We start from the raw sequence: 21286 nt of genomic DNA on the forward strand, positions 1-21286 counted from the left end.
TGTACATGAAACAAATTACACATAATGTAACATTTTAATTTATTTTTAGGGAAAGAATTCTATTCTACTGAGTCAAGTGTAATCCCTACATGAACCTAGAAAAGAGCCAGGAAGAATTTTCCAATCCAGAGCCAATCCAAGGAGCTAGGACAAATCTTTTTTAAAAAGCCAGTGAGAAAGATTTCTAGCCTACAAAATACTAGTTTTGCCTTCACCAAAACTCAGATCAAAATGTAATGCTTACTGTGTGAAATATGAAAAGAGTAAGAACTTAATCCAACTATGATATTTAGAGGTGGAGCCTTCAGGAGACATGTTTGGTTAAATGAGGCTGTTAGGTTGGGCCCTTAATCCAATGGGAGTATGGCTTTACAGTTAGAGGAAAGAAGCCCAAGATATGCAGCTGTGTCTTTCTAGCTGATACCCATCAGTAACTTGGAATTCTGCAGAAGAACACTAACAGATCTAGTTGCTCAATCTTGTACTTCCCAGGCTTTAAAACCATGAGTCAAACCTTTTTTCTTCATAGCATTCTCAGTTTGTGTCATTAGGATCTAGTTACAAAAAAACAAAAGTGCCTTTCAAAAGATCAGGACTCTAACCCAGCTACAAGGCAGATACTTACCCCAAGTCATGCAATCAACATGTATTTGCAAGATGCTTCAGCAGACTATCATCAGGAGTTGGAATCATTCATTGGTTCCTTAATCAGTACAGCCAGAAGTGAAGACAAAGGTTGCAATGGTGTCCATTGTAGTTCAGGGCAAGAAGTTCAACTTTCTAATGGTACATCTGATCCTGTCCAAGTAACTGTTAAAGAAAAAAAATGCAGAAAGACAGTAAAGAATACTATATTCAATACTGACTTTAAAAAAAATTAGTACCACTGCAGTGGGATTCCAGAGGGAATAAGAAATGAAACGTGTCTATAACATAACAAATTGTGGTTTATAGCAGGTTAGCTGAAGGGAATCAGTGATTAGAATACTAATAAAAAACAGAAGGAATAAGGGTACTCTTAGTAGACTGAACTGCCAAGGTTGTTCTTTAAAATAGGTCAGACTAGCCAATTATCTAGTATATTCTGCATGAGGAATTTGGTCATATATCTAAGGGTGTCAGAACCAAGTAGGGATTCACTAAATTGATAATAGTATTCAAGTTCAAATTGGATTCTGTACCAACAGTTTGGGAAACCTATTGTCAGGTCTACATGTTCAGAGGGCTCAAAGAAGCCTGATTAAAGTCAGGCCAGAGGAGTGCTTCTTTAATATATCCTTTGTCTGGGTATTTGCTAGCTATTATCCACAGACAATATAATTTAAATGACTCTAGGTGATGCCAAGGAGAATAGAGGTAGCATACATGTACAGGGGGAACTATTTGCTTTGAGAGAGAGTTTCTGGCCCTAGGATACTAATAATGTTTAGACTGTTTTCTGAAAGCATATTTGAAGTTTCAATGAGATCTCAAAAGGGTTTGGGACAGGAAATGTCATGAACATTTATAGAATCGAAATGCTAATTCAAACATAGGGGTTTCGTAGGCTGAATTTACTGGGAGAAGGCTCTAGAGCAGCGATTCTTAAGCTTTGTAGTACCACCACTCTTTAAGACAGTTCATCAAGTTGTGGTGATCCCAAACCATAAAATTATTTTCATTGCTATTTCATCACTATTATGTTGCTACTGTAATGAGTTTTGATGTAAATATCTATGTTTTCCTCTTGTCTTAGGTGATCTAAGTGAAAGGGTTGTTTGACCCAGATAGAGTTTGCTACTCACAGGTTGAAAACCATAGCTCTAGGCAGCCACCTGGAGATGCTCTTTCTGCTTTCTTTCTGAATCTCATCTTGATTTTAAGGACATTATACAAGTGATTTGAGGGGTTGAAAGAAGGATTTCAAAATTACTGTGGCTGAAGAGTTGGCTAGAGACTAGAAAGTAGCAGGTCTAGCCAGTCTAATTCAAATGCAGTGGGGCTACTAGTTGACCCAAGACATGCTAGCAACTCAAAACAAGATAGCAGCAGAAGAGAAGAAATGAGTTTCTTAAAATATGTAGGCCAGCACAAGAGGAATCTGAAGAGATCTGGACTAAGAGATTTACCCAGGCTCCTGACTAGTCTAAGTATCTGTTGATGTGGTTAGTCTCTGAGACATAAAAGTCAGGAGGGACAGCATGTGGAGAGGGTAGGGAATTTTTCACTAGCTAATTTCTCCCATCTTTCCAATCAAAGTAGTGATTTTTAAATGTTAGATAATAAGAAAATATGTTTCACATAGTTTCCCAATGCACAGAATGTAGAGCAGACCCCAAACAGTAACGATTCTCTTTCATATGCCACAAGTGGGTATATTCCTATTACATTAATTTACAAAGAAAGAAAAAAAGATGGCCACCAGAGAGGCTGACAAGCCACGATTGCTGTAGTGATGAAGGCAGGGTGCATTGTGACGTATGAAGGTTTTCCTTTGTGACCTCCTAATCCCTGGTGCTGGTTCTGAAGTCTAGAACCTGGTGCCAGACAGATCTAGCTCCTGCTCGAGTCCGGAGCGTGGACAAGTGGCTGCATCGGCCCAATTCTAGCTTGGCCCTCAGTTTCCCAGTCATGGCAACCTCCACCACCTCACACCGACCCATCAAGGGGATACTAAAAAACAAAAGTTCAACATCTTCAGTGGAGGATTCTTCTCAGACATCCGGAAGACCAGGTACCCAGGAGTTGCAACGGAAGAAATCACAGAAGTGGGACGAATCCAACATACTAGCAACCCACTATCCATCCTACAAAGACTATGACCTGATGAAGAAGAATGAGCCTGGCAACCCCTATGGCAGCATGCCACATGATGGAGAAGACACTATAAGTGAAGTTCAAGGAAAAGACGCCATGACCTCCAACACCTTATCGAAGAAACTCGCAGCCTCTGACACTTTGGGGACCAGTTATCAGGGTGAGGAGCCAGAAAGCAGCGGTGCGCATAGTAGCAAATTTTTCCTGGACAAACAAGAAAGGCAACGGCAATTTGAGTTGAAAAGGAAGTTACACTACAACGAAGGATTAAACATCAAATTAGCCAGACAACTGATATCGGAGGAGCTACAATCTGAAGTAGAGGAAGATGAAAACCAACCACATCTACATTCAAATCATTGAAGAAAAGACTACTACAGAAGAAGCTCCAACAATTGAACATCTAGAAATTTACCATCAAACGCATATAAGATCTGCAGTTGTCGCTGCCTTTGCCACTGTCTTTCTCTATACCATCGCCGCTTCTTGCTTCTTAGAACCCATGGTCTTAGTGTGACTCTACTTGTCCATTTAACTGTTTAACGGTGTTTACTGGTCATGCAGGAATTAAATGGTAATCTTAGAAAATATTGAATTGGCTTAAACATCTGTCTGTTGTGGATGTGCTCCATTTCTTGTGCCAATAGTTGTCTGCTGCTGCTGCTGTTGCTGCTGCTGCTGCTGCTGCTTCTCTTTTCTTCATCATCTTCTCCTGTTCCTTTTCTTTCTTTCTTATTCTTATTTTTCCTCTTCCTCTCCTTCTTCCTCCTCTTCCTCCTTTTGTTTTTTTAAAAAATCACCATGAACTAACTTTAGATTGATATTTAGTTGTGGAAAAGGATGCAGAAAAGAAAACCTCTGTACCCCTTAGTTGATATGCTGGAAATGGTAATTAATAATGCCCCTTTTAGAGCCACATTGGTTCCCCCTTTCTAAAATTTTGTTTGCTGACTGGTTAGCACAGCACTGAAGAAATTCAGTGGTACAAAGGTACATTTCTAAAAAGTGGGGACATATTTACTAGGCATAGGCATGTGTCAGAGGTGGTTACCAGGAATCGGAGGAGAAAAATGAATGAGGCACAGCCTCTCCTAGGGTTCTTGAAAGGAGGGTGCCATCTTGTTTTTTAAATAGTGCCTACTAAGGCTTTCTGCAGAGGATGCTTCTATTAAAATGGGAGCCAACATTCTAGGTAGGATTACATACCTATTTTAATAAAAATTGGTTTCCAGATGCCTAAAAAATGAGCATCAATTTTCAGAAGAATAATGCTGTTTCCGAATTTCCTGTTGATGTGAAGATGAAACCAAAAAGGTTTGGAAACATGGTCCAATGGTTAAGTGTTCATACTATATGATCCAAATAGTGTTTCTGGCACTCATATTGGGTGACGCACAACTACCTGTAATTCCACTTCCAGGAGAGTAAAAGCACTCTTTGGTCTGCTTGCAGCAGCACACATATACATAATTTTTTTTAAAAAGTAAAAGAACGGAGACATGGTCAGCCATTAAGAACACTTGCTGCCTTTTCAGAGAACCTGGGTTCAGTTCCACAAAGCCATCTGTAACTCCAGTTTCAGAGGTTCTAATGTACTCTTCTGAAGTCCAGAGGCACGGCATGCGTATGGGGCATAGACATACATGCAGACAAAAACACCTATACACATAAAGATAATTTTTTAAAAATAAAGACAGGGAAAACGATTTGAGGACTTATTTCTGCTCAAACAAAGCATATGGTACAGCTCCACATGGCTAGGTATGCATAGGTAATGCAAAAAGATAGATGGAAAGAATTGCTAGTTCACAATATGGGGAAAGGCAATCAAATAAGAATACTGAACAGAATAACATATAGGGGTTCAACTAGAATTGTATACTTGAAAATTCTGTTTGCACAAGGTGATGCTTATGCTATTGTTTTCACAACACTGTACCATGTCAATGATCAAGAAAATGCGTTGGCAAGGAATGAGAAGGACAGAACCTTTAAAATATAAATTTAATGATGAGTACTACCACTCATTTCTTGAAGACATCTTGATCAAATTAACACTGCTATTTATAAAGTCTGTAAATTCAGTTCACACATGTAGGAAGCAACATTCAGTGTCAACATACATTCAAGGATAAGCAGCAAAGGCCAGTTGTGTTTCAGCAGCCCAAGCTAGGTTTTCAAGAGGTGTTTGAAGGGCTTAAGAATATAGCTTGCAAAGGTCTGCTGGAAAATGAAAAAGTCTTGTGTGTCAGTGTGTGATATCTGTGTCTATATGTGTGAATGTGAAAATCTGCTTCAGGTTTTCATATCCACAAGCATAACCATAGTTCTCTAATGGAAGATTATACATTATTAGTGCCTAAAAAAATACAAGAATTGTTATCATTGTGTAGGCAGAGTATTTTTGCACTGCTGAACCTGCCTATGCATACTGGGTACTAAACAGTTTTTTTCTTCCCAAGAATCTGCTTTTTCTTAATATTCCCCCTCCCCTATTTTAAAGCAGACTCTTTAAAAGGTGAATATGAACCTGGTTTCCATAGCAATTGCAAGCATAAACGATAACCCAGCACTTATAAGTTATAATATACAGTCTGCTCTATTAATGAGTTTCAAGCTGCATTTCCATGAGACAACTTAGTCACTGATAGATAAGGTCAGACCCCATCTTCAAACTTTAAATTAAATCAGGATAGATCAAAATGCAGCAGAGGGAGGAGTGTCTTTTTGGGAATGTGTGCTGTTAAAAAAAATACTCTTTTTGGAGGGAAAACAGTCACTTTTGTTGTTTGTAATACCCAGATGGAAAAAAAAAACTAAAACATACACACGCCTCTTCAGGATTATTAAAGCATACCATCACTTTCTTATCTTATTTATGACTGAATTTCACCCTTAATAGCTCTGACTCTAAGAAATCACAGAATTACCAATCCATTGCCCTAAGAAGGGCAAGTGTGATAGTTAATCCTAGCAAGTGTGATAGTTAATTCTAGCCAGGTCAGGAGTAATACAAGCTTAATGATAACATCAACTTACTTATTCATGAACCATATGCTGAGAGCTTGTGCCTACATTGAAAGAGTTCCCAGTTGACTGGTGTGCTTATCCATTTCTGACATATGCAGGAGTGCTTACAGGGGTCCTGGAGGGACATTGCCCCAGGTCTTAAAAGGCCTTGCTGTGTGATTGATTTTTCAGATAGCATCCAGAATAGAAACAAAATTTAGCCAAGAATAGATAGGTAGATCTGGAAAGCTTGGCATTCAAGATACAGGCATGAAACACAGAGAGACTGCCTGGGATTTAAGAAGTAAGAAGTTTCATAGACTAACCCTATAGAACACAAAGGTAGCAGGAGACCCCATTTCTTTAAACAAGAAGCATGATCAGACATTTCTTGATGAGAGATCATCTTAGCTGAGGACATGGCTATGAACTAACCAAGGGAAGGAAGACAAAACTGGAGACAGTAAGCTGGATTCCAGAAAGTTGAAGACTATAATGGCCAAGTATCAAAATCTTTATTTTTGTACAAAAAAGAAAAGAAGAAAGAAAGAAAGAAAGAAAGAAAGAAAGAAAGAAAGAAAGAAAGAAAGAGAAAAAAGAAGAAAACCACAAAACAAATATCCAAACCCACAACTGTTCTTAACCCAATGCCAGATACACAGAGGCTATTAAGAAGTCCAACTACTCAGACCATCTACCAAGAGCTGCTGTCTTAGTATGTTGGTGTCTCAGGTCCAGCAATTTTTAACTTAACCAGCTACTCAGGGGACTCTTCCAGGTACTCAACTACTACAATATGATGTTTTATTTAACCAAGTTCTATTCTGTGGAAGACTTCTCTCTGATCCTCTCTTCGTATTTTTCGTGAGTACAAACATTTGCAAAAATACATCACACAGAATTTAAGGGCAGCCTACAAGTTTTTAAAGAAAAGTTTACAACTGGGTTGGAGAGATGACTCAGCAGGTAAGGGTGCTTGTCACCAAACCTGACATCCTGTGTTTGATCTTTGGGACCCAAATAGTAAGAGGAGAGAATCCACTCATGTAGGTTATGCCCTAACTTTCATGTATACACATACATTAAAAAAATAAATATTAAGACATTAAAATGACATTTCCATGACTATGCTGTCAGATTGAAATCTCAGCTATATTCATTTTGTCCCCATCCTTAAGAAAACGTTTCTATAGTTCATCCTCGTGGTGTGGCATTTGCCATATAGTTTTTGAACTTTCATATATCTCTGGCCTTACTAGGGCCATTCCATTTGCTCAGAATCTATACCTTCATGTTTTCATTGCATGTTCCATCCAGTCTTCTGTGTTCAGTACAAACCCCTCCTCAAACACCCAAGTTCAAATGGCAAATATTTGCCCTGGGAAAGGCACAAGAGTATAACTGGCAGTAAATGTTGTGACTCAAAGAATCTGAGTTGGAATCAATGTTCTGCCACAGGCTATCTGTATCACTCAAGAAAGAGACAGCACTTCACCCTTTGGACCTTGTTTCCTCACAACTGCATGAGGATAATACTTCCAGTGCCTTCTGTGAATGGTTGCTGGAATGAATAAATGAAAATGTGTTAGTAAGCACGTGGTTTCTATTAAATATCCAGTAGATGGTAGATATTATTATTCTCCTCACCTGCACACTTTTCTGTGTATCTGTTAATATGCTGATCATTTCCATGATAGCTCTAGATATTTTTAAAGCTACTTATCTTTTCTCACTGAACAGAGCATCTTTTGTATATAGGAGCTATGCCCAGGGGTCCAAAGTCTCTGAGAATAGTGTCATATGCCAAATCCATGTGGTAAAGTGAAACTGAGAGGATAAGCTTGAACATGTTTCACCCCTGTTAAATTGGATCCCGCAATCCACCTGTGATTGATTAGTCAAATACAATTTGTTCTCTGGTGGTATCAAAACTGCAGTGTCAGGAGCCTTTGGGGATACAGGTAAAGGCAAAAGGAGGAGTAGGGAGAGTCTCAAAAGGTTACTCAAAGCAGTGCCAATTGCATCAAGTAATCTTCCCTTTGAAGATGTCCTTGATGTTTTTCATCATCCCTAAGTCTGCAAAGCAGTAGATAAAATGGGAGGAGTATAAGCAGGGTTTAGATGTAAAGCCAAACTACAGTTTAATTTTCAAACACGTTGAAATTTCTAGGACACAGTCAAGTTTAGGAAGGAAAGGCATTAATTTTGTCTCATCCAAACCACAGGTAAGAACCAGAGAATCACTTATAGTAACACATGGTACTTTATATTCATATATTGCATTTCCAATTTTTACTTTCCTTTTGAACTTCTTTTTATTAGTTTCTATTTGACATAAACAGCAAGTTTTTATAAACTGAAAGTAGAAAGGAACTAACTGACCCTTTAGTCTCACTGATTCAACTTATCATCCCATGTTCTCTGTCTGAGAAACAGGGAATATCAAAAGATCACCCTGGGGATAGAAAACCACTGGGGAGCTATGTTTGACTATAGCCACATGCTTTGTATGTGGGAAACATAAATTAACTATAAGCCCAAATATACTCGTTCTCATTTGGAGATAGTTCTTGTGCTTTGAACTGAGAAAAGCCTTCCAGTGGAGTATGTCCTTTTGCAGAAAACCCGACCTCACCCATCTGATTCTATGCAAATATCCTAAGAGATAATATCAATCAAGTAACTTCTCTTGGAAAGAAAACAGCTTTCCTATCAGAAAATACTTTCTCATAGGAAATACTTCCTCCCTATATCTAGTGTTCCTCATTCCCAGTATGTCATGCTTTGATAATAAATGCATGCCGTAGAGAAACAGAACCACAGTGGGTGCATTCTAAGAAAGAAAATATGCCTCAGAGGTAGTGAGGCCCTCACATCATAGTCAAGAGGGGTAACTTGGTCTTATTTTATGAGCTATAAGTGTGGGGTCATTTGTGTGCAGTTGTATTCAAATAGATAAGAATCTGGTACCTCACCATCATGTTAGGTAGTACATTTCAAAATATCCTTTGTACTTTCTAAGACTAGCCACTTGGGATGAAGCATCATAAGTCAATTAGGAGACAGACTCTAGCTGTTTATATCAGACACTGCAGATCACTGGGTCAAACTCTACATTTTGGTTTATTATTTTAAACCTGGTGCTTATACACTTTCCCACTTGACATATCAGCAAGACTGAATAACTGACTTTTTCTGGAATTGTTTTAGAGCTGAAGTGGGGAACCAAGGACCCTGGTAAGTAGTGCTAGTGTGTCATTCAATCAAAGTACCATAAGGTATATATTTGTTGTTTTTCTGTTGCTGTGATAAAGTATTGCGACAATAACAATTTATGGAAGAAAGGGTTTATTCAGGCCTATAGTACCACTGGAGTAAGACTTCATCATAGCAGTAAGTCATAGCAAGTAAGCAGCATGCATGGCAACTAGAAAAGAAACTAAGGGCTGACATCTTAAACCCCAAGCACAAAATAAATAGATAAAGAGAAAATAACTAACCAGAAGTAAGTTAAGGTCTTAATCTCTCAAAGCTTACCACAAGTGGCATACTTCTTTAACCAAAGGAAATACCTTCTGAAAATATTTTCAAGTGGCCCTCAAATGGTACCAGCAACCACTGACAAAGAGTTCAAATACATGAAACTATGACAGGACATTCTCATTCAGACCAACAAGAGGCATAAAAGGCTAAAAATGTATTTTTGAGAGGAGAGGAAGGTGGTGACTATAGAAAGTAGAAGGCTAGCCTATTGCTTGATGGTCAAGTGGTAACCTAAGTATCTGATGCTGATGGTACTGTTGGATATTCATGAAACAACTATCTGTAAATTAATGGGATTTATACTCTCTGGGCAGAATTGTTTGGATGTCTTAGATAGAACAAGGGTAAAGGCAAATTTGTCACTTTTTGACCAAGAGTGGTCAATTTCTTGAGAGACAGAGAGAGAGAGAGAGAGAGAGAGAGAGAGAGAGAGAGAGAGAGAGAGAGAGGAATTTAAGCAAAGCAAGCAAGCAAACAAAAAAGGAAACAAAACAAGAATTAGACCCTAACAGAGTTCCAATGCTTCTTTAGTTTTTAATATACAATAGAAGATAGCTTATAAAATTTTATCATAGAGACATCCAGATCCAAGTGCATACAGATTGATGCAGCTCCAGCCCTCCAAGACAATAAGAGTTTTATCCACTCTGTTAGTATGGAGACTGACAACTGGTAAAAGTGCAGTGAATAAGTGTCTATGGAGTCTCAGCTTTGTTGAAAGGAAAAGTGGGGTGTGAGTAGAACAAACAAATATTATATAGATGTAAGAAATTCTCAAATAATAAAAAATATATTTTAAAAGTTATATTGTAGAGCTCTGCAAAGTGAGAGAAAAAGACTATTAGGTATTTATTGGTGTCTAGAAGAGTTTAGAGGTGGATTTTACCTCTGTCTTGCTGGAACGGAAGATAGATATTTCCAAGAGGCTATCAGAAATATCTGGTTGAAACTTCAAGGGGAGGAACAGTCTTAAATCTTGACAAATGATTACATGGTGACAGGCCTTGCAACTTTACTGGAGTTGTATGAATGGGGAGACTTTGTTAAGGTCTAGTCCAGAAAGCTTAGATGAGTGGTTCTCATCCTGTGAGTAGCAAAACACCATAGCAAAATTAAAGTTATGGAGTTGTTACAAAAATAATTTTATGATTAAGGGTCATCCTAGATGAGGAACCACATTAAAGAATCCCAGCATTAGGCAGGTTGAGAACCATTGGCTTAAATCCTGTGGCAAGAATGTGAAGTAGGCTCAATCTCCTATATTCAAGTGGGGATGTGATCCTAGAAAGGTAGAGAGTCAGGCTGTACTTATCTTGGTACTAGTGACATCTGTAAATGTGTGTGATTTTTAACATAACACTGAGACAGGTAGGGAGTATCTGGGTTTAGGAAGTGGCTTGTCTGAAGGAAGGGTCTACCATATAAAACTTCACAGAGATTAATAATAGCTTATGTTTTAGGCTCTGTAAGGATACCTCTGGTCTGCTTGTGAAGTCTAGAGCTAATGCCTATCTATGTTTCTTGAAGAATGTATAAAGCATGCTGAAGGGTGGTTAGAGGTGGATTGGGAGCTAAGTAACTTAGCATGGAAGCCACAATGCCTGTTTAGCTTTCAGTCACCTTAGTTGTTAGACTCACAGATATCAGAATGGTCCTTTGGCTCAGCTTTGAAATGTATAATGGCCACCTGGTTGGAAGTTGGATGGTTTCTGGAGAATCAAGACTTCAGAGGCCATGTTTAGTACCAAGGGTCATAAGAATACCCTAGAGATGACTGCATGAGTGTGGCTTAAATAGAAAAGCTTAAGAAAATCTGCATAAATGTCAACTCTTATTCATACCTAGCCTCAGTTGGAAAGTACTACAGTGGGCAACTAGTTCTGATTTGGAGGCTGTCATGTGATTACCTAGAAAGGACTCAGTGTCTTTGATCTCTGTAGCACTTTACTATTGTATGAGTTGAAAGCCTTTGGTTGGACACATAAAACCTTTTCAACTCATAAGTCAGGTGTGCCAGGGTTGGAACATAGAGCATTATGTAGATATAATTTAACACTCTAAGGATTGTATATAGTTTCTGTACAGAACTGGAGATAGTCCTCAAGGGTTAGATCTAGCAGTAAGGTAGTGGGATTTCAAGCTTGGCAAGGTATTACCATGAGCTCTGGACTTTGTAAGATGGGAGTCTGGTATACTATCTGACACCTAATAGAAGGCTCTGAAACTAAGTGTTTCAAAGACATGGTAAGGTTCTTTTAAGTGGCTAAATCTGATGTCTTTAATGGTTGCCTAAAATAATTTATGAGCTTTATGTGCCCAGCTGAACCAGTCTGTTTAAGAATCCTGGTTGGGGTTTATTTTTATAATATTAGTATTTATTTTTATTATTATCCTAATTTTCTTTCCTGTTTCTGTGATTAAATACTCTGATTAAAGTAACTCAATAGAAAAAAAGATATATTTTAGCCCACACTTCCTTGTGAGTGTCTGTCATAATGGTGAAATTATTGCATCAATGGTCAGAAGACTAATAAATGTGCGCTGCTACTGAGTTTTGTTTCTTTCTACTTATACACTTCTGAATCTCATGCTTCTTGGCTGGTCTTACTCACAATCAAGAAGGATCCTGTGTCTGTCTTTTGTGATCGTGTCACTTAATATAACCAAGATAATCCTTTTCAGACATGCAAAGAGATGATTTTAGGCTTTGTCAAGTTGATAACTAACCCTAATTATCAATAGTTATATACCTTCTTAACTAATATTTATGACAATGTAGGTAGCCCAAACATTTTTTTATATTGTCTGGTGAGGCTCCTAAAGGTCTTTTCTGAAATCTCATAGAGATTTCAGAAAAACCCTTTGGCTCCTTTAGTTTTTCTTTACAAATTATATTATCAGCTGATTATGTTGCTTTCCTTGGAAATATGGGAGACATTTCCCTTTGTAATGTCTTTTCTTTTAGTAGAATACATGTTGGTTAAAGGTAATGGTAGTTTGAATAGGATATGTCCCACACAGGCTCACACACTTGAATGTTTGGTCTCTAGTTGGTGACATTGTTTAGAACCTTTAGGAGTGTAGTCTACCTTGAGGAAGCACATCTCTATGGGTCTTTGAAAACCAACCGACTAACCTAACTTCTTGCTTTCTTTCTCCCTCATTACTGTGTGTGGTTGACATGTGAGCTCTCAGTTTCCTGCTACTATGCCTTCCTCACCACTCTAACCTGCCACCAAAAATAAACTCTTCTATGAGTCACTTTTGGCCGTGGTACTTTATCACAGCAATGGCAACAAAAAAATTAATATAGAAGTTAATAATAGAGACAGTGGGATGTGGTTGCTGTGAAAAACATCAATTTTTTATGGAAGACTTTGCAACTTTTGACTAGAAAAGTAGTTGAATGCTGTAAACAGAGCTTAGTGACTTGTTCTATTACAAACTTGAAAGACAATAAGATGGAGAGCAATGCATACAGTGGAGGCTCAAGTTATGAGATTTCAGAAGGGAACAAAGACTATATATTAGCAACTGAGCTAGAGGCCAGTCATATGATATTTTGGCAAGGAATCCAGCTACATTCTGCCTGTGTCTTAAAAACTTCTCTTTGGATAAATTAAAATAAATGACCAATTTCTTTGACAGAGCAAATTTCAAGACAGCATAACATGTCTGTGGAGTGGTTATTGCTGATTTGTTTTTAAGCAGATCAACAATGGAAAAGAGCACTAGGAAATAGGCTGTCAAGTTGTATACGAAAAGAAAGCTATAATTTTTAAAAGATAAGTGTCATTATAATGTTCACTGCTCAAAACCCTACATGAGTTTCAATGGGTTTTCTTCCTTCTAGAAAGTAACTGCTGATGGAAATTTCAGTTCAATATATATTAACAGTTACTAACCTGGTCCAATGGGGGCCAAAGATGCATTCCAAGCTGGCAACCTAATCGGAGAGTGTTATCAATGTGGTATTAATTTTAGTAACAAGAAAAATACAATATTTAGGTGTCATAGATCCTTCCTCTATGATTTCAAAGAGTCACTGAGATTGGGCAATGTGTGACTGTGATGTGTTTTGAATTTTGTTTTTGAAGAAAGCCCTAAGAAGCCATTCTGTGAGGCTTTGAAAGTAAATCGTGGGTTGTGGTACAGATACCAAAAGATTGGTGATAGCAGATTTGTGAGACCTCTACCAAGTACAGCTGTATACATGGAATGCAACCAGTACAAGAAAGAGTTGTATGGTTCAGTAATCAAATCTGAAAAAATGGGACCATCTAAATTTTTTGAAACTAAAGCCCCAGATTCCAGACATAAAGACGAAAAAAAAAAAAAAATGGTTTGCCTGGTGAAGTTTCAGTCTTGTATTGGACCAATCTATTCTTACTATAGTCCCATCCCTGATTTTTAGAATACCCATTTATTTTCTGTACCATTATATGCTGAAAGGATGTAATTTTTTTTTCAGCTTTACAAGGGATCTCAGTTAAGAGATTGTCTTGGATCTCAGAAGAGGCTTTGTACTTTGAAGTTAGACTAAATGCATTTGCATTATGACAAGGTGTTGTTCCCATGGTAGTCAAGGGCCTGAATGTGGTGCTTTGAATGAGAAATGTCCCCCATAGTCTTATGTATTTGAATACTTGGCCCCAGTTGCTGGCATTGCTTAAAGATGTTATGGAACACTTGGGAGTTTAGGCTTAATGGAGGCATCATATAACTGGGAGTGGGCCTTGAGGGCTTCTAGCCCTATCCACATTTTCTCTCTTTCTGTTTCCTGTGTGTGGCAGAGATGTAATTTCACTAATTATTGCACCTACCACTTACTGCTTTGCCTTCATTACCGTCATGGTCTCTAACATTCTGGTACCTGAAGATAAAGGCTTTTTTTCTGTAAATTGTTTTTGGTCATGATATTTTATCACAGCAATAGAAAAGTAAATAACAGAGTTAATCTCTAGAAATTCCATATTTTCTCTGATAATACAGAATAAGTGACTTCCTGGAGATGTAGGACCAATCTTGAAAAAGGTACCACAGGAGATAGCTAACTTTTAAGTATATCATATAGTTTTCCTCCTTTTTATGTAACAAAATACCCTGATAAAAAAGCATCTTATTGTTTAGTGTCTCACAGGTTGTGGTTCACCATAGCAGGAAAGTTAAGACAGCAACATTTTAAAACATCTAGTCACATCACAACCACAGTTAAGAGCTGTGCTGGTTAATCCCTAACAACAATCACTAAACATCTGCCCTTATACCCACAGATGAGTGTAGTCTTTACCCCTCATTAAGGAAACTTCTCTTTGCAACAAATAGAGACTGCTACAGAAAAACACAACCAATCAAAATGCAGAGTAGTGGGGCCTAGCCCCAATGGCTACATCTACAATATACTCCTGCATGTGTTGTCCTGGGTGAAAGTATTCTGGACAACTTGAACTTGGCAAACATAGCTCTGACAGGAATTTCCCTTCTTCCCCATTCCTTCTATCTTTCTAGAAACCATTAGATTATATTCCTAAAGCTAGCCCCCAAGGTCTATTCCTTATTTGTCCAATTTTCCCCTCCAGAGGCTGACTACCATGATGCATCTTTCAAAGTATTGAAATCCAACAATCAACCAAATTAACATGCTCAATTGAAATTAAATACCTCATTCTAACATAGGATTTCCCCTTGTACCTTTATAAGCTGCCATTTACTTAAGTGCCATGTCTGTCATCTTTCTATCCAGACTCAGTCTTTTGTCCCTCTAGGACAAATACTCCTGTTGTTCCCTTCCCCTACTCCCTTGTCTTCTATCTCCAGTCTTTGTCCCTTATTCTCTGTTCTATGTTTCTATAGGGAAAATAAATTTCCTTTGTGCTGAGAACTTGGTCTTGTGGATCCTGAGCCAATATTTTTTTCTTTCACTGAGAACATTGTAGAATAAGGAAATTGTTAGAGCCAGAGGCAAAGGAACATTCTGTGAGAGTATGTCTCATAGTAATATTAGAAGCTATACCCATAATTTCCAACATGACTACCCAAATGTAAGCTGAACAAATATAGCATCAAGATACATGACATTGAATGGGGCACTACCTACAAGACCTCAACTCTACACAAAGAACTATAGGCAACTGGGGAAAGCTTGGAGTTGGGAGAGATGGTCTTCTCCTAGAAATAGTACACAAATTGATTTTCCAGTGTTAAGGAAAGCCCTTCAAACATATATAAAAGTTTCATTATATGTACAGAACAGGTTATATTTAGGAATATATATATATATGTAATAAACAGTGAAAACTTAGAGGACATGAATTTGAAAGACAGAGGGAGATGTGATGTATATGGGAGGGCTTGAAGAGAGAAAATGAAAGAAATATTCTATCTCAAAAATAAAATCAAATAAAAGAATAAGGCAAGGAAGACAAAAGAGCTGTTTTTAGGTCAAGTAAACACAATCTAGTATCATTTGGAAAGTGGGAACCTCAACTGAAAAAAATGGCCCTATGAGACAAACACACAGGTCAACCCAATAAAGATCATCCCTCACTGGGTCTCTTTTCTAAGGTGAGTCTATGTTGTGTCAAGTTGGCAAATAAAGCTTACCAGAACAGAGGGCAAGGGAGAAAATACTAAAGAGTCTTTTAGCATCTTTTTTTCTGGCCTCTAAATTGGCTTTTGAATACCCAAAAAGTTGATTACCATACTTTAAGAATAAATTTGCCTTAAATAATAGTACTGTGATAGATTTTTAAATAATCTTGACTTTGTTAAGATTCAGTGTTTTAAGAAGTTAAAAAGCTAACCAGTACACACAAAAGAAATAAAGGCAGAACAGAACTTTGTTCTTAGAAATTAATGTCATTACTCTGATAAATCTCATTGTGTGGCTTTTATGCTTTTGTGTTATTTTGTGGAAGAGTTTGGAATTTGGGGCTAGAAAAGCCACTTGAGTACTATGGGGCGAGATTCAGGGGGTATTTAATCAATACATTCTGCTTACTCTGGTAAAATTAATCCTTCTCAGATCTCTATGACCAGTGTCAATAGCTGACCTAACCATCTCAGAGTTCTAGGCCTTCCCTCTTTTGTCTCTGGGGACACCTGATCACTCAGTCCTTCCTTGTTATACTAAGTTGTCCAACCTCATTATTGGGTAGGAATATCATGGCTAAATTATGCAATTCCTTTTCTTTTAATCAATCTCGTTCATGAATTTCCCTCTTTCTAGCTTCTGAACTGCCTCCTAGTTTACTGGCTGACACTAATACTTTACAGAGTTCCTCAGTGATCCAAAAGTATGAGACAGCTTCTCACCTGCAGTGGCTTCCCATTATCAGCCAGTATGATTGTTCTCCAGGACCCTCCTTCCTACCCTGTTCCTTTTAATACCATATTCCTTTAAAACATAGACAAGGTTTAAAGCCCATTATACAATGCCTTTGTAGTAGTGGTACTTAAAAAGCCCTAAAGCTCGCTATCTTGTCAGTCCTAAAGCCAGGTGGCCCCTACCACTTGACCCAGGATCTCAAGATTATTAATGCAGCTCTCTACCCAGTGATGCCTAACGACTGTACTCAACTTTCTCAGATTACCTTGTCTCTCACTTTACAGGTTTAGACCTTAAAGATGCTTTATATATTATTCCTTTATACCCAGATTCACATGACCACTTTGCCTGACCCTGACATGGGAACAACCTCTTAGCTCCCTTGGACTGTCTACCCTCCAGCTTTCTAAGATAGTTCTTCATTTCTTTCATCAGGATCTGGCTACTGATCCCCAACATATCTTCCAACCACTTAATCCAATATGTAGATGACCTTCTATTGTGAAGTGTTTCACTATCATTCTTACAACAACATACTGCTAACTTCTTAACTTTCTAGTAAGCAAAAGATAAGAGTTTCTCCTTTCAAAGCTCAAGAATATCCTTTGGGTCAAGTATCCAGACTTTCTATTTTCCCTTAACAGCTGCGAATTCACTCTTGATTTCAGACAGTAGCTGTAGCCCCTCATACCTCTAACTACCAAGGAAGAGATTTTTTTTTTTCTTTCCTGAGCCTGGTGGAGTATTTCAAAGCCTGAATTCCCAATTTTTTTCCTCTGACCTGCCCTCTATATAAAGCAGATATGGGACTTCCAATTGAGCCTGTAGACCCCAATTAACCCTGTCACACCTATCTTCTCTCACCTTTGAGATGAAGTTACAGTTCTCTATACTGACTCCCCTAGACCGTAACCAACACTTTATCCTTTATGCTACTAAAAAACAGGGAATGGCCCTGGAAGTTTGGGGACAAATGAGAGGGCCTACCTTTGCCACTTGGAGGATGGCAACCTTGCCTATGGGCACTAGCACTGCAGCCTCCTTATTGGCCCAGGAGGCCAAGCTCACTTTTCATTGCTCTCACTTTCTGTCCTCTCATCACCTCAAAATTACCTCTCATACAAGAACCTTTATAGTTTGTCCCCTACTAAGCTTCTACTTTTACTACATAAATGACTTAGAAAATTCTGATATCTTACATGATTCCAGCCCTCTACTCAAGCCTGTTACACTCCTTCTCATGGCCACTCATTATGTTCATGCATTCCTTCTCTTGCTGATGAGGCTGCTAAAGAGGCCAGCAAACATTCGTAACTTCTATTTTACTATTGGCTCTACTAAGCTTAACTCCTACATACTCAGAGTCCCAAGGACATAGAGTTGTTGTGGGTCCCCAAGGCTGGCTTTATATGAGACAGGCACTGTCTCCCTAGTACATGAGCAAAGTCTATCCTGACAGCTATTCACAAGTCCTTTCAAATTGATTCTTGACAGTGACTGCTTCTTCCAAACTCTCTTCTTCCACCCTAGCCTTCCAGCCCTTTTTAGGAATATCAGTCAGAAATACTTCACCTTCAAGCAAACCTCCTGTCAAAAGGCCTTGAAACACCCTTCTTCCTTCAACCTATATCAAATTCAGCAAGCCATGGTCTAACTTTCAAAAACAGGTACTCACTTTCTTCTTCATCAATGAAGAATGTTGTTACTATGTGAACCAGTCTGACCAAATGGAAGAGAGGATTGAAAACATACAAGATGGTTTACAAACCATTATGACCTCCAGGGCATGACTTCAATATGGAATTCTCAATATAGTCTTCTCTGGAGCCCTAGTTCCTGCTATTCCTCAGTCCGCTAGTCTCTATCCTTCTCATAATAATTATCAAATAATCATTAGAATAATAAAAATAATGAGAGAATAATATATAATAATACCTATGATAATATATTATATATTGTTATATGTCACATATAATGTTTATTTTCTATGATATAATATATAATATTATAAATAAATATATATAATATATGATAATATAATCTATAAATATCATATGATATATGCTACATGATACATGACATGTGATACATGATATATTATACAAATTATGTGTGTTATATCATAATGGTATCATTATCATGTATTATATATTTATAATGTATATTATATAGTGTATATATAATATATACAATATTATATATATGTTAAATATTGCATATTATTACATAATATACATATAATATAGACTCTATAATATATATTGCATATATTATTGTATATATCGTGTATATTGTAATTTGCATATATTATAAAAATTGTAATGTTATATATACATATATTATATGATATATGCATTATATAATAATATATATTTAATATAGTGTATGATATATAATATATTGCAATATCAAATATGTATTATATTCATAATATGATATATTGTGTTATATGATATATATACTATATATTACATAATATATTTGTGTATTACCTATTACATATTATATGTTACATATTGTGATATATGTAACATATAATATGTAATATATTATATTATATAATATATATTATGTTATATAATTATATAATATAATATGTATTATAATAATTATGAAAGAATAATAATTCTCTCTCTTCAGGTTACTTCATGAGAGAGTTTATGAAATAATCTCTCAGTCAGTAAACCACATATAACTGATAGAATTTCTTATCATTACCTGCTGGCTTAAGGTCCTACTTTAGACCAGCATTAGACTCTTCTTCTCAAGTCCCCAATCAGCATAAAGTAGCCAGAGGACTATCATTGCCCTTTTATCATCAACAAAAGGCTGAAATGTTAGGTCCAAATGGATCCCCAAGTGTCAGTGCTGGTGACAATATCCTAAAGAGATGGAGTCTGACTATGTAAACAGAGGGATTGTTACTGGGTAGCAAAACCTTGAGCTCAGCATAACTTGGAAGGTAGTTTCTGCTAATCAGAAAATCAGATCTCCTATGGCAAGTTCCTGTTTACCAGGAATAACAGTGGTCAAATACTTTGGCCAAGGGAATCTAGTTTCCAAGTAATCCAAACAGCCTGTATTATCTCAGAGAACCATCTCCCTTATTGACTATCATATAAAATCTGTATGCTTTCCTACCAAGTTGCTATCCTTTATTCTTGGAGGCAGCCTGCAGTTTTCTCTGACAATATACTTTTCTTGTTGCCAGAAAGTGAATCAGTTTGGTGGTTTCACTGTGCCCTCACTTAAATAATCTCAAAAAAGTCCAACAACAATACAAGTAAGGCCTACCTAGATGTAGATTGCTAGGTCAGGTCTCTGGGTTATTTTGCCTAAAGTCACTTCCTGTCTGTTTTACAGTGTCTGCTTCCAGTACATAATAAAATAAACAACCTTCCTCTGCACATGTTCTTGATGTTCTACTCAACAGCATGAGATGAAGCCAGAATAGTATAAACTTTCTGAAACTGAGCCAAAATACATAATACTTCCTATCTTTTTTTCTGTCAGGTATTTCAAAAACAACTGTGTGGAATCAAGTAATTCAAGGAATTTTTATTAAACAAAAGTTAATGGAGAAAAGAATGCTACTCCGTACTATCTAATGTTGGGTATATATAAAATTGTGGTGTTTTTTTTTTTTTAATAGGAGACCATACTCAAGAGATAGTGAATTTTTAGGGAGACTTTAAACATTTAAAATTTGGACTTTGTTTTATATTAACACCTGACAGTTTCTGCTAGGTTATGCCACCACTGCTGCTGTCCTGATTCTACCAAACTGGCATACTGGTGTACTTGCGAAGTGTTTGCAAGTAGATTGAGCTGTTGTTGCTGACCGTGAACTAAACTGCTGATTTCCTGACTACACAGGTGGGAGTTGTTCCAAAGAACCATTTCTAAACAGGTCCACTTCCCCTGTAACCTTTTTTTTTTTTTTTACTACCTCTGGTAGGTGGTGGGATAGAAGCAAGGTTGAAGCATTTAGGAACCATCATTAAAAAATAAGATTTTAAAAAATTGAAGTGGTGGTGCCCCATGTTGGGCTTGATCTACTTGCAAACACTTCAAATACACCAGCAGTCCATTAGGTATGGTCAGGACAGCAGCAGTGGTGGCATAACCTAGCAGGAACTGTTAGGTCTCAGTAGTCTCAGCATGATATAATAGGAGGGACCAGGAGGGACACCAGGAAAAGTTCTGGGCTGTGCCTCTCCCAGGAAAGGGAAGATCAGTAAAGATGCAAGACAAATAGGTGTTTAGCTGAGCCAAGCTCAAGCCTCTGTCACTGTCTATTCAGTCTTATTTATACTCCTTCCAAACACCATGTGTCCTCCATGAGTCTTGTCTCATTAAGTGTCTTGTTTCAGTTCCTGATTCTGGCTCAGCTGACATCACTCTGCCAATTGGCTGGAGTCTTTGGAAACCATAAGAAGCTGCCAGCACACCACTGGAAGCTTTTTGGTGTGTTTCTCTCTGTGGAGTTCCCACAAATGAAGCTCAACTATGCAATGTAAGGTGGACCAATACATGCCTGTCATTAGCAAAGAATCCTTTATCACATGACCTTTTATATGCTTGCTTTAGCAGAAAGGAATTCTTTTACCT

At 37.5% G+C, this 21286-nt stretch overlaps 1 protein-coding gene and 1 long non-coding RNA gene across 5 annotated transcripts in view; one reads left to right on the top strand and one right to left on the bottom strand.

Moving 5' to 3' along the window:
* LOC143435529 (uncharacterized) overlaps nt 1–21286 on the bottom strand; it is a 216852-nt gene that overhangs the window by 83507 nt on the left and 112059 nt on the right. For all 4 annotated transcript variants that reach the window (XR_013105906.1, XR_013105903.1, XR_013105904.1 and 1 more), the window contains one exon: nt 626–810. This is a non-coding gene — a long non-coding RNA (uncharacterized LOC143435529). The remainder of the gene's footprint in view (nt 1–625; nt 811–21286) is intronic.
* Ppp1r2c (PPP1R2 family member C) lies at nt 2567–3343 on the top strand. Its single transcript, XM_034486289.2, has one exon. The coding sequence runs from the start codon at nt 2611–2613 to the stop codon at nt 3157–3159; it is 549 nt and encodes a 182-aa protein (XP_034342180.1). The 5' UTR covers nt 2567–2610; the 3' UTR covers nt 3160–3343.

This window comes from Arvicanthis niloticus, chromosome X (assembly GCF_011762505.2).
Source record: "Arvicanthis niloticus isolate mArvNil1 chromosome X, mArvNil1.pat.X, whole genome shotgun sequence".
NCBI lineage: Eukaryota > Metazoa > Chordata > Mammalia > Rodentia > Muridae > Arvicanthis > Arvicanthis niloticus.

What these genes read in the sequence shown, in the direction of transcription:
- Ppp1r2c (XM_034486289.2), top strand. Translation starts at nt 2,611, where the DNA reads ATGGCAACCTCCACCACCTCACACCGACCCATCAAGGGGATACTAAAA.